At 47.2% G+C, this 13,467-nt stretch overlaps 1 protein-coding gene across 1 annotated transcript in view; it reads right to left on the bottom strand.

The window, feature by feature from the left end:
- The window catches only part of LOC149436322 (uncharacterized), a 64,656-nt gene extending 51,490 nt beyond the window's left edge, over positions 1-13,166 (bottom strand). The window contains exons 1-2 of the mRNA XM_089661727.1: positions 11,248-13,166; positions 2,884-3,053 (exon numbers count right to left, since the gene is read on the bottom strand). Coding sequence (XP_089517853.1) covers positions 2,884-3,053; positions 11,248-13,158 — 2,081 coding nt within the window. The 5' untranslated portion in view covers positions 13,159-13,166. The remainder of the gene's footprint in view (positions 1-2,883; positions 3,054-11,247) is intronic.
- Between the last annotated feature and the right edge of the window lie 301 nt (positions 13,167-13,467).

The raw sequence follows: 13,467 nt of genomic DNA, 5'->3' as shown, positions 1-13,467 counted from the left end.
GGGGCCATTGGTGGACAGCCATGACCCCACAAGCTTTGCACCCCCGGATTGGGGGATTTTCTGCCATTCTTCTTGGCTCGGTCAGGTTGAATGGGGGCCGTTGGTGGACAGCCATGACTCCACAAGCTTTGCACCCCCGGATTGGGGGATTTTCTGCCATTCTTCTTGGCTCAGTCAGGTTGAATGGGGGCCGTTGGTGGACAGCCATGACTCTACAAGCTTTGCACCCCTCGATTGGGGGATTTTCTGCTATTCTTCTTGGATCTGTCAGGTTGGATGGGGGCCGTTGGTGGACAGCCATTGTCAGGTTTCCCAACAGGGTTGAAGTCAGGGCTCTGGCTGGGCCACTCCTGGTCATTCACCTTGTTGTCCCCAAGCCACATCTGCGCTGTCTTGGCTGTGTGGTTAGGTTGGTTGTCATGTTGGAAGGTGAACCTTCAGCCCAGTCTGAGGTCCAGAGCACTGTGAAACGGGTTTTCATTGACGATATCTCTGTACTCCATTTAGTTTTCCCTCAACCCTGACCAGTCTTCCAGTCCCACCCCCACAGCATGATGCTGCCACCACCATGCTTCACTGTTGGGATGGTATCAGGCAGGCAATGAAAGGTGCCTGGTTTCCTCCAGACATAACGATTAGAATTGAGGCCAAACAGTTCAATCTTGGTTTCATCAGACCAGAGTCTGAGATCCTTCAGGTGCTTTTTTGCAAACTCCAGGCGGGCTTTCATGTGTTGTGCACTGAGGAGAAGCTTCCGTTTAGTCACTCTGCCATACAGCCCAGATGGGTGGAGGGCTGCAGTGTTGATTGTCCTTCTGGAACTTTGTTCCATCTCCACACAGGATCTCTGTCAGAGTAACCATTGGGTTTCTTGGTCACCTCTCTTACTAAGGTCCATCTCCCCTGATTGCTCAGTTTGGCCAGGCGACCAGCTCTTGGTAGAGTCCTGGTTGCGCCAAACTTCTTCCATTTGAGAATGATGGCGGCCACTGTGCTCTGGGGAACCTTCAGCGCAGCACTTTTTTGTTGCCTTCCCCAGCTCTGTGCCTTGCCATAATCCTGTCTCTGAGCTCTGCAGGCAGTTTCTTTGACCTCATCGCTTTTGCTCTGATACAGTTTACATTGTCAGCTGTGAGGCATTTTATAGAGAGGCGTGTGCCTTTCCAAATCACGTCCAATCAATTTAATGTACTACAGGTGGCCTCCAATCAAGGTGTAGAAACATCTCCCATCAGGAGAAATGGGAGGCACCTGAGTTGAATTTTCAAGTGTTGTTGCAAAGGGTCTGAATACTTCTGCCAAAAGGATATTTCAGTTATTTCTTTTTAATATATTTGAAAACATAAAAATTTGGTTTTCACTTTGTCATTATATAACGACGTATATATATATATATAATGATATGTGTATATAAATGAGAAAAGAAATTAAACTGAACCACTTTCCTTCTGCCCTATAGCTGCTACAGGGTGGCGCGCACGCGCACACGCGCACACGCGCACACACACTTTTGCATTTCCGGGCACGTGGACTGGCTAGAGATGTCAATCACCGAGTCCCGGTCGCCAATTCCCGGCAAAGCTGAGAGGGGAGAGATCTGTTTGTAAACAGCACAAATATCTCCCCTGTCAGCAAGGACATGCTGCTTTGTATTTCTCTGCACAGCATGTCTATAGTAACACAGCACACAGTTAACCCTTTGATCGCCCCACATGTTAACCCCTTCCTGCCCAGTGCCATTAGTGCAGTGTCAGGGCTTTTTATTAGCACCGATCACTGTATTGGTGTCACTGGGGATATCAGTGACACCAAGTCAGTTCCCCCGCAGTGTCAGAATGTCTGCCACATCCCGCTATAAGCCTCTGATCGCCGCCATTACTAGTAACAAAAAAAAAAAATCCCAGTATCCATCCCGCCATTTGTAGACGCTATAACTTTCACGTAAACCAATTAATTTACAGGTATCGGGATTTTTTTATTACCAAAAGACACGGAGCGGGATTTTTGGCCGAACTTTATGGCGAAATTTGATTTTAGTTTTGTTTACTGGACAGGTTTCATAGCAAAAGTCAAAAATATTGTTTTTTTTCTCAAAATTGTTGGTCTTTTTTTTGTTTATAGCGCAAAAAAGGAGATTAAATACTACCGAAAGAAAGTAGAATTTGTAGGAAAAAAGGGTGTAAATTTCATTTGGGTGCAGCGTTGCATGACCGCGCAATTGTCAGTTAAAGTAGCACAGCGCCGTAACGCAAAAATATGTGCTTTTAGTACAGTGTCAGGGCTTTGTATTAGCACTGATCACTGTATTGGTGTCACTGGGGATGTCAGTGGCAGTTAGTCAGTCCCCTCCCCCCCCCCCCCAGTGTCAGAATGCTGCCGCAGTTCCGCTATAACTCGCTGATCGCCGCCATTACTAGTATAAAAAAAATGTAAAATCCTCGTATCCATCCCGCCATTTGTAAATGCTATAAATTTCACGTAAACCGATTAATTTACACAAATTGGGATCTTTTTTGTTGTCAAAGACACGGAGCGGGAGACATAGAGAATACGGACAGGAGGACATTAGGGAGGGTTCAGGGGCTGTTGGGAAAATGCAGAGAAGCTCCTAACTGTCAGTTTATTGGCCGCGGTGTACATGGAGCCTCAGAGCCAATGGCAGTTGGTTTCCCTTTAACACCAAGGCAGCAGAACGTGTTTCCTGCAGTAATCAGTGAAGTCGTGTTGGCGGAGGATTGGCGCGGCGCCGGGCGTCTTTTAGCCCCGATAATGTATAAATAAGCCGTGTTACATCCCATCCAGCTGACAGGGACACTTAATATTCTCCTGCGCTGCATAATTAATGAGGAGGAGAACGGTGCGCCGTTCACAGACGACACTCACTGGTAAGAGGCGAATGTGCGCAGTAAATCCTCCGTCTTGAACTCAGCGGGGAAGTCATAGATCTCGATGACATGTGACAGTTCTAGATCGTCCATGGCGGCTTCTTGGGGCTCATAGTGATCAGATGGAGGCTCCTCTCCGCTCGGCTGGCTCTCCTCTCTCGCCGTCAGCTACGGGAAGAAATGACATTTTCACAATGTACAATATTCACGGCAACTAATTAAAAACCAGTTGTGGAGGATTATAAAATAAAGAGAGACACGAGGAAAACACGGATTTAATTATCACCGAAATAATGACAACGCGAAATCGCGATTCCCAGAGAAGGCGGATTATTCGCACATTTGTGGGGGGGGGGGAGCTCTGACTTCAGATCTGGAAGCGGACATATGGAGTGACCCGGGCCCCGGGGATCCTGGAGGGCTCAGGAAGGGAACCCCACAAGGCGGGACGATCGCCATTCTTCCAACCTTTTACTTCAGTTAGAATATTTGTATTATAATAATCGGTATTCTTTACAGAGACTCCACAGACAAACCAATCTCTGCTACAACAAACGTCTATGAGGCTCCGCTCACACCAATGCCTTCTGCGGAAACGCACGACAGTCCAAAAAATTCCACTTTAAAGTAACTTTGTTTATAAACATCGATCAGACAGGAGAGATACAAAGTAACATTGTTTACAAACATCGATCAGATGGGAGACAGAGAGATACAAAGTAACATTGTTTATAAACATCGATCAGATGGAAGATAGAGAGATACAAAGTAACATTGTTTATAAACATCGATCAGACGGGAGATAGAGAGATACAAAGTAACATTGTTTATAAACATCGATTAGACGGGAGATAGAGATACAAAGTAACATTGTTTATAAACATCGATTAGACGGGAGATAGAGATACAAAGTAACATTGTTTACAAACATCTTTCAGACGGGGAATAGAGAGACACAAAGTAACATTGTTTATAAACATCGATCAGACAGGAGATAGATACAAAAAAAAGTCTGAACAAAACATGGTAAAAACACGGCACAAATGCGTGTAGAAAAAAGCAAACTGCATAGGTGTGAACGGAGCCTTAGACTATATAAGAAGAACTCCAGGTCTGGATATTTATACGGAGACACATTGTTCCAGCTTGGACCAACCACATACAGTGAAGGAAATGTGTATTTGCTCCCCTGCTGATGGTGAATGTTCCCCCTCACACAGAAACGATCGGTCTAACAATGGAATGTTCACCCCTCACACAGAAACGATCGGTCTAACAATGGAATGTTCGCCCCTCACACAGAAATGATCGGTCTAACAATGGAATGTTCGCCCCTCACACAGAAATGATCGGTCTAACAATGGAATGTTCGCCCCTCACACAGAAACGATCGGTCTAACAATGGAATGTTCGCCCTTCACACAGAAATGATCGGTCTAACAATGGAATGTTCGCCCCTCACACAGAAACGATCGGTCTAACAATGGAATGTTCGGTGTAACACTGAGAGACAGAATACAACAACAAATTCAGCAGAAATGCGTCTAACAAATGATGACGGATCTGCATGTTCATGAGGGAAAGAAGGATTTGATCCCCTATCATTCAGCAGGATTTCTGGCTCCCAGGTGTCTCTCATACAGGTAACAAGCTGAGATTAGAAGCAGTCTCTTAAAGGGAGTGCTGCTAATCTCATTGTGTTACCTGTATAAAAGACACCTGTCCACAGGAGCCATCAAACCATCAGATTCCAAACTCTCCACCATGGCAAAGACCAAAGAGCTGTCCAAGGATGTCAGGGACAAGATGGTAGACCTACACAAGGCTGGACTGGGCTACCAAACTATGGCCAAGCAGCTTGGTGAGAAGGTGACAACAGTTGGTGCAATCATTCACAAATGGAAGAAACACAAAACAAGTGTCAGTCTCCCTAGGTCTGGTGCACCATGCAAGATCTCACCTCGTGGGGTGTCAATGATCATGAGAACAGTGAGGAATCATCCCAGAACTACACGTGAGGATCTTGTCAATGATCTCCAGGCAGCTGGGACCACAGTCACCAAGAAAACAATTGGTAACACACTACGCCGACAAGGACTGAAATCCTGCAGTGCCCGCACGGTCCCTCTGCTCAAGAAAGCACATGTCCAGGCCCATCTGAAGTCTGCCACTGAACATCTGAATGATGCAGAGGAGGACTGGTGGGAAGTGTTGTGGTCAGAGGAGACCAAAATCCAGCTCTTTGGCATCAACTCAACTCGCCGTGTTTGGAGGAGGAGGAATGCTGCCTATGACCCCAAGAACACCATCCCACTGTGAAACATGGTGGTGGAAACATTCTGCTTTGGGGGGTTTTTCTGCTAAGGGGACATCAAAGGGACGATGGACGGGGCAATGTACCCTCAAATCGTGGGTGAGAACCTTCTTCCCTCAGCCAGGGCATTGAAAATGGGTGGTGGATGGGTGTTCCAGCATGACAATGACCCAAAACACACGGCCAAGGCAACAAAGGAGCGGCTCAAGAAGAAGCACATTAAGGTCCTGGAGTGGCCTAGCCAGTCTCCACACCTTCATCCGATTGACAATCTGTGGAGGGAGCTGAAAGTTCGAGTTGCCAAACGTCAGCCACCAAACCTTAATGACTTGGAGAGGATCTGCCAAGAGGAGTGGGCCAAAATCCCTCCTGAGATGTGTGCGAACCTGGGGGCCAACTCCAGGAAACGTCTGACCTCTGTGATTGCCAACAAGGGATTGGCCACCAAGTACTAAGTCATGTGTTGTGAAGGGGATCAAATCCTTCTTTCCCTCATGAACATGCAGATCAGTCATCATTTGTTAGACGCATTTCTGCTGAATTTGTTGTTGTATTCGGTCTCTCAGTGTTACACCGAACATTCCATTGTTAGGCCGATCATTTCTTTGTGAGGGGCGAACATTCCATTGTTAGACCGATCATTTCTTTGTGAGGGGCGAATATTCAACACCACATGGGTGCCGCCATCCTGGATGTGAGGTCAGCAACATCAGGACTGTCACTCTATAGTTTCACCCTTGGCTCCTTCCCCTTATGGAGGTGAAGAGGAGCTGGGCCAGCACACAGAGTATGTTACACACTCCCAGGAGAGCAGAGGGCTATGATACACACGGAGGGAGAAGAATCCGCTCTACTGAAGTAGTCAGATGCATTGGCAAGTCCAGTGGCTGAAAGGGAATTTATGAAAATCACCAACAATGACTTCACATACGAGGAACGGTCAAGTCACGCCGGGACTTTGGAGTTTGTATAATAAAAGAACAAATTTCAAGGAGTGAAAGCTGCATTTATTTTTCGACATCCTCCCCTGCTACATTTATACACGTATCCCAGCGTGTCACTAACGGCTGGAAAGCTTTGGCGTAGAAAGATTTGTCAGGATGCTGGAACCCCCCGAAGGCTGCCAGCTTCACCTCCTCATCATTGTGTTCACCGTTTCCTTCAAAGATTCGTCTCTTGTTCCAATTCACGATCGATGATCCGGGATCAGCTCTACATGAGATGAATGTTCACAGGAATGACTGCTGTGGGCTGGGAACCACCACGGCCGGGGTGGTCACTGATGAACGAACCACCATCTAAGAAATGTTTCCACCATTCACCATCTTTGAAACGTTTCCACCATTCAAATGTCTTCCTGCGGCTGAGCGTCTCATTGCCGTACTGCGCTTGAAGTCTTCTGTAGATATTGGTGGGTTTTACGCCTTCGTTCACCAGAAACATCATCGCCACACGCTGCTCCATGCACACACTAACACTGGTGTCCGCCATCTTTGAAACGTTTCCACCATTCAAATGTTTTCTTGCAGCTGAGCGTCTCATCCCCGTACTGAGCTTGAAGTCTTCTGCAGATATTGCAGGTTTTACGCCTTCGTTCACCAGAAACATGATCGCCACGCGCTGCTCCAGGCACGCACTAACACTGGTGTCCGCCATCTTTGAAACGTTTCCACCATTCAAAGGTCTTCCTGCGGCTAAGCGTCTCATCCCCATACTGCGCTTGAAGTCTTCTGTAGATATCAGCGGGTTTTACGCCTTCGTTCACCAGAAACATCATCTCCACACACTGCTCCAGGCACGCACTAACACTGGTGTCCGCCATCTTTGAAATGTTTCCACCATTCAAATGTCTTCCTGCGGCTGAGCATCTCATCCCCGTACTGAGCTTGAAGTCTTCTGTAGATATCGTGGGTTTTACGCCTTCGTTCACCAGAAACATCTCCATACACACACTAAACACTGGTGTCCGCCATCTTTGAAACGTTCCACCATTCAAATGTCTTCCTGCGGCTGAGTGTCTCTCGCCGCACTGCGCTTGAAGTCTTCTGTAGATATCTGCGGGTTTTACGCCTTTGTTCACCAGAAACATCATCGCCACTCGCTGTCCCATGCACACACTAACACTGGTGTCCACCATCTTTGAAACGTTTCCACCATTCAAAGGTCTTCCTGCGGCTAAGCGTCTCATCCCCGTACTGCGCTTGAAGTCTTCTGTAGATACCTGCGGGTTTTACGCCTTCGTTCACCAGAAACATCATTGCTACACGCTGCTCCAAGCACGCACTAACACTGGTGTCCATCATCTTTGAAACGTTTCCACCATTCAAATGTCTTCCTGTGGCTGAGTGTCTCATTGCCGTACTGCGCTTGAAGTCTTCTGTAGATATCATGGGTTTTACACCTTCGTTCACCAGAAACATCTCCATACACACACTAACACTGGTGTCCACCATCTTTGAAACATTTCCACCATTCAAATGTCTTCCTGTGGCTGAGTGTCTCATTGCCGTACTGCGCTTGAAGTCTTCTGTAGATATCACGGGTTTTACACCTTCGTTCACCAGAAACCTCATCTCCATACACACACTAACACTGGTGTCCACCATCTTTGAAACGTTTCCACCATTCAAATGTCTTCCTGTGGCGGAGCGTCTCTCGCCGTACTGCGCTTGAAGTCTTCTGTAGATATCGGTGGGTTTTACGCCTTCGTTCACCAGAAACATCATCGCCACACGCTGCTCCAGGCACGCACTAACACTGGTGTCCACCATCTTTGAAACGTTTCCACCATTCAAATGTCTTCCTGTGGCGGAGCGTCTCTCGACGTACTGCGCTTGAAGTCTTCTGTAGATATCGGTGGGTTTTACGCCTTCGTTCACCAGAAACATCATCGCCACACGCTGCTCCAGGCACGCACTAACACTGGTGTCCACCATCTTTGAAACGTTTCCACCATTCAAATGTCTTCCAGTGGCGGAGCGTCTCTCGACGTACTGCGCTTGAAGTCTTCTGTAGATATCGGTGGGTTTTACGCCTTCGTTCACCAGAAACATCATCGCCACACGCTGCTCCAGGCACGCACTAACACTGGTGTCCACCATCTTTGAAACGTTTCCACCATTCAAATGTCTTCCTGTGGCGGAGCGTCTCTCGCCGTACTGCGCTTGAAGTCTTCTGTAGATATCGGTGGGTTTTACGCCTTCGTTCACCAGAAACATCATCGCCACACGCTGCTCCAGGCACGCACTAACACTGGTGTCCACCATCTTTGAAACGTTTCCACCATTCAAATGTCTTCCTGCGGCTAAGCGTCTCATTGCCGTACTGCGCTTCAAGTCTTCTGTAGATATCGCAGGTTTTACGCCTTCGTTCACCAGAAACATCATCGCCACGCGCTGTCCCATGCACACGCTAAAACTGTTGTCTTGCATCTTGACTAACGGTCTCTGGACTGACCTGCGACATGTGCGCCCCTATCAGTAATAGGACACACTTACCACTTACTGCTCTGTGTAGTACCGCCACGCCGGCATCACGTTTTATACCTGGAAAATGGAAAGTCCCGGTTGGACTTGAACGCCCCCGTCTGTTACTTTCAAGGTAAGTAATGGTGTGATTTTCACAAGGAACAGAAGATAAACGTCACATAGAAGAATATATAGACACCGTAGCAGATTCCAGAAAAACCATATGGACCGCCACAAATGAAGACTCTCAACCCGGACTGGAATTAGGCCGATGCAGCCCTCCTAAGATCAGGGAATCTTGTAACTCTACAAAGTCAAAACAAAAAGGGTGCAAATGGCTAGAGCGATAACAGCACTTTATTGAAGGATAAAAAGAGTACATACAAAAGTAAATGTTCTAACAGCGTTGTACGTAAACCAGCAAAAGGGTCTTACACACATTTCGGGGGATGTGCCCCCTTCTTCAGAGCAACACTGGTCTGAGCTCTCCATCTTCTCTGATATGTAGCACCTTTCATCAGTCCCTCCCACTAAGGGGTGGCGTCAGAGAAGAGACATGCATACGGATGTGGGATCAACCTACAGAGCTCACTCAAAGGTGTAAATTACAAAACTACGGTGCCTTGAAAAAGTATTCATACCCCTTGAAATTTTCCACATTTTGTCATGTCACAACCAAAAATGTGGGCTTCTTGGCTGCTTCTCTGATGAATGCTCTCCTTGCCCAGCCTGTCAGTTTAGGTGGACGGCCATGTCTTGGTAGGTTTTTTGGTGGACGACCATGTCTTGGTAGGTTTTTTAGGTGGACGGCCATATCTTGGTAGGTTTTTTAGGTGGACGGCCATATCTTGGTAGGTTTTTTAGGTGGACGGCCATATCTTGGTAGGTTTTTTAGGTGGACGGCCATGTCTTGGTAGGTTTTTTAGGTGGACGGCCATGTCTTGGTAGGTTTTTTAGGTGGACGGCCATGTCTTGGTAGGTTTTTTAGGTGGACGGCCATGTCTTGGTAGGTTTTTTAGGTGGACGGCCATATCTTGGTAGGTTTTTTAGGTGGACGGCCATGTCTTGGTAGGTTTTTTAGGTGGACGGCCATATCTTGGTAGGTTTTTTAGGTGGACGGCCATGTCTTGGTAGGTTGGCAGTTGTGCCGTACTCTTTCCATTTTCGGATGATGGATTGAACACAGTGCTCCGTGAGATGAGCAAAGCTTGGGAGATTTTATATAAGTCTAGGTCACTGGCCCGGCTTGCGCTCCAAGGCAGGATCCTTCCACTTCCTCCGAGATTGCGGTAATGTCAGTTCTGGGACGCCGCGAGCTCCGGCAACTCCAGCAGTGTAGGGAGCACTCTCCCCCTGGTTACATCCGAGGAGCGGACGGTTCTCCCTCCTTGCCCTGGCTACCAGTACTGTGGATGTTTTTAATGCATTTCCAATAAAGGTACATCTCCGTGTGAGGTTAAAGTACCATCCATTCTCACAACACTGTTTGTTCTCTGGACATATGGATTTTTTTTTATACCCTGACCCTGCTTTAAACTTCTCCACAACTTTAGCCCTGACCTGTCTTGTGTGTTCCTTGGCTTTCAGGATGCTGTTTGTTCACTAATGTTCCCTAACAAACCTCTGAGGGCTTCACAGAACAGCTGGATTTATACTGAGATCACATGACACACAGGGGGACTCTATGTACTAATTAGGTGACTTCCGAAGGCAATTGGTCCCACTAGATTTTAGTTAGGGGTATCAGAGTAAATGGGGCTGAATACAAATGCACCCCTAACTTTTCACAGATTTATTTGTACAAAATGTTGAAAACCATTTCTCATTTTCTTTCCACGTCGCAATTATGTGCCACTTTGTGTCAGTCCATCACATCAAATCCCAATAAAATACTTTGACGTTTTTGGTTGTAACGTGACAACATGGGGGACATTTCAAGGGGAGGAATACTTTTTTAAAGGCACTGTAACTCTTATATTGTATATAAATATATAGTGTGCTATGAAGAAGGGGGCATGTCCCCCGAAACACGTCAGCTGTTCTTTGAACCAGAAGACTTGCATCGTAAGACCCTTCAGTCTGTTTACGTACAACACGGTTACATGTGGGCTTTTGTGAGTATGTACTCTTTTTATCGTTCAGTGAAGTGCTGTCGATAATGCTCTAGGCCAGGGGTGGGCAACTGTGGCCCCCCCAGCTGTTGGTGAACTACAAGTCCCATCATGCCTCTGCCTTTGGGAGTCATGCTTGTAACTGTCAGTTTTGCAATGCCTCATGGGACTTGTAGTCCTACAACAGCTGGAGGGCTACAGTTGCCCACCCGTTCTAGGCTTTTGCGGCCTTTTTGTTTGAAAGATCAGAATACATACATTACTTCAGATTTGCCAAAACTGTATGTTCTATAACTTGCCAAAACTCCCCATTAAGGTGCCCACCGAACGGCTGTGCAATCAGTACAGGTATACCGGGGCAGCAAATCTAAGGAAAACTTGATTGTTCGCAATTTTATTTTAGAGAATCCCACACCATCCCAGACTGGAAGGCTATAAAAATCAAGGCTGAACTCCCAACAAAGCATTACCTCTTCCAGAAGTCGAGGATCAACACAGTCCCCATCATCATTGAAAAGGGAGTCCCAGCTCTCCTCCTCCTCATGGTTAGCTGCAGCAGACGTAGTTCGCTTCTCTGACATTTTCATAGTTAGACTTCTTATAGAGTTGCCCTTTGGGGCATATTTACTCCTCTGCAGTTCACAGTCAGTTCCAGCTGAAGAGTCTTCTTTCAGACCACCAGAATTTTTCAAGAGTTCCCTCGAGTTTGTACAGCCCCCATCAGGCCATGACTCTACATTCTGAGCTCGCTCGTGTCCATCTTCCTCAATGTCTTCGCTGGCCGATGGCACATGCTCCTCGAAGGTCACCTGCTCTGATAATTCCGCAGAGCCAACAGTTGTAGAACTTACCACCAGTTCCATGTTCTCTATAGGAGAAACCTGTTCTACCACTGCTGGGGGCATTTGCTCAGTATCCAAAAAGGGCTTAGTCCTTGAAGGTACTTCTTCCTCCATGCTTGCCCCATCTGGTACTTGTCCAGCACTGGCCGCACACAGGTTTGGCTCCATGCTGGCCATAGCTGGTAGAACCTCTACAAATGGTTTCTCTAATCCAGGATTGTCAATGAGTTCCCCACTGCTTCCAGTTCTGTACACCCTGAATTCCTGCTGTGTATCTGCATGGGAAAACCACCTAGGGCCATTCTCAGTCTCACCCTTTCCAGCATATTCTCTGTGATTCTCTATTCTAATGTGTTCTGTATTACAGTGTCCAGACAATTCAGATTTATAAATGCCATCTACTCCACCTCCGTCACTCTCAGACAAGCACGCTTTAGAATGGGCGATGTGTTCATCTGCAGCTCTGATGCTGAGCTCAATGGCACACGGAATGGCACTGCTATCCCTCTCTGCAAGCTCTGAGACATTCTCCGCTATTGCACAAGTGGAATCTAATTTTCCTCCAGCAATACTTTCTGGCTTTTTATAGAGGATGACATGAGCCGCATTATCTGCATCGCTTGTGCAGACAGTAAGCTGTCCAGGCGGCTCCATAGCCATTCCACTTGTAGTAATGACTTCTGTGCAGTCTGTGCCGTGGAATAAAACAGCTTTCTGTTTTTTGGTCGTGTTGTTTCTATTGTGCGTTTTGGGTTCGCCGCTATGAAGAATGCTCCCCGTCGGTAAATCCGTCATTCCCTGAGGACATGGAGACACGGAGCACCCCGTTACCTGGTCTATGGTGCTTGATGGCACGTCTATATGTTTGGACAGCTTGGGATTGTCTAGACTTTCATCTGACGGAGATGCCTCTCTAGAATGACATGTGCCCTGATCTTCTGCTGTAACCGTCATCCTGTCGGGCTGCAATGTTCTTTCTGCTGACCTTTGTGTTGTATTTTCATGCTGTTCTAGACTATGGCTGGCAGGTCTGCTATGGACATCAAACTGTTCCTCTTCCTTTGATGGGGAGGCTTTGGCAGAGGGAAGGAGGAGAGATTCAGACAGAAAGTTCTGTACTGAGCCCCCTGACAAAGTCTCCTCATTGAGGACTAATTTACCAACTCCGCCACACAAGGAATTATTGTCTCCACTCTCTGTTTCCATGCAGACCGGCTCCCTGTCATTCTTGTGCTGAGTGTTTCTCTTTGGATCGGGGGATTTTACACTTTTACAAGTCCGCTGTTTCCCGTGTTCATGGACCTGAGAAATGGAGTCAGCTTTGATGTTCTTGTGTCTCCTCTGGATAGGAGATTTGGAAATAGAAGCCGGTAGGTGTTCAGACGTTTTGTCTCCTCCGCTGGACGGCTCATCCATACTTCGCCTGGCTTTGGGCACATATAAGGCCTTGTCCGGTCTGCGAGGTCGACTGCGGCACTTGTCCATAGTACTTGTATGTACAGGGGGGGGCAGGATGGGGTGCCTGTGAAGGAAAAACATGTATTATGTGATGCGGGTCTAAAGAGTTTACAGACTGAAGGTGAGAACATATACACGGCTCACAAAAATGAAAGGAAGACTTTGAAAACCCATCAGATCTCAATGGGGAGGAATCTCCTGCTGGATCTCTATACTGGTATGGACGGGGGATGGGTGAGGAACGTAAGGACACCCCATCATTGGATGGAAATGATCGACCTACAGAGGACTGAATTCACAGACACCCCAAAAATCAAAGTGAAGAAATGATGCAGCAGGCGAGTCCATGTTGCTGAAAATTCTATGCAGCAACTCAGAATGGTCCTCAGT

This window comes from Staurois parvus, unplaced genomic scaffold (genome assembly GCF_062004578.1).
Source record: "Staurois parvus isolate SC_StPar_1 unplaced genomic scaffold, SC_StPar_1.0 ptg001379l, whole genome shotgun sequence".
NCBI classification, from domain to species: Eukaryota; Metazoa; Chordata; class Amphibia; order Anura; family Ranidae; genus Staurois; species Staurois parvus.
This window is presented reverse-complemented; position numbering and strand designations above follow the sequence as displayed.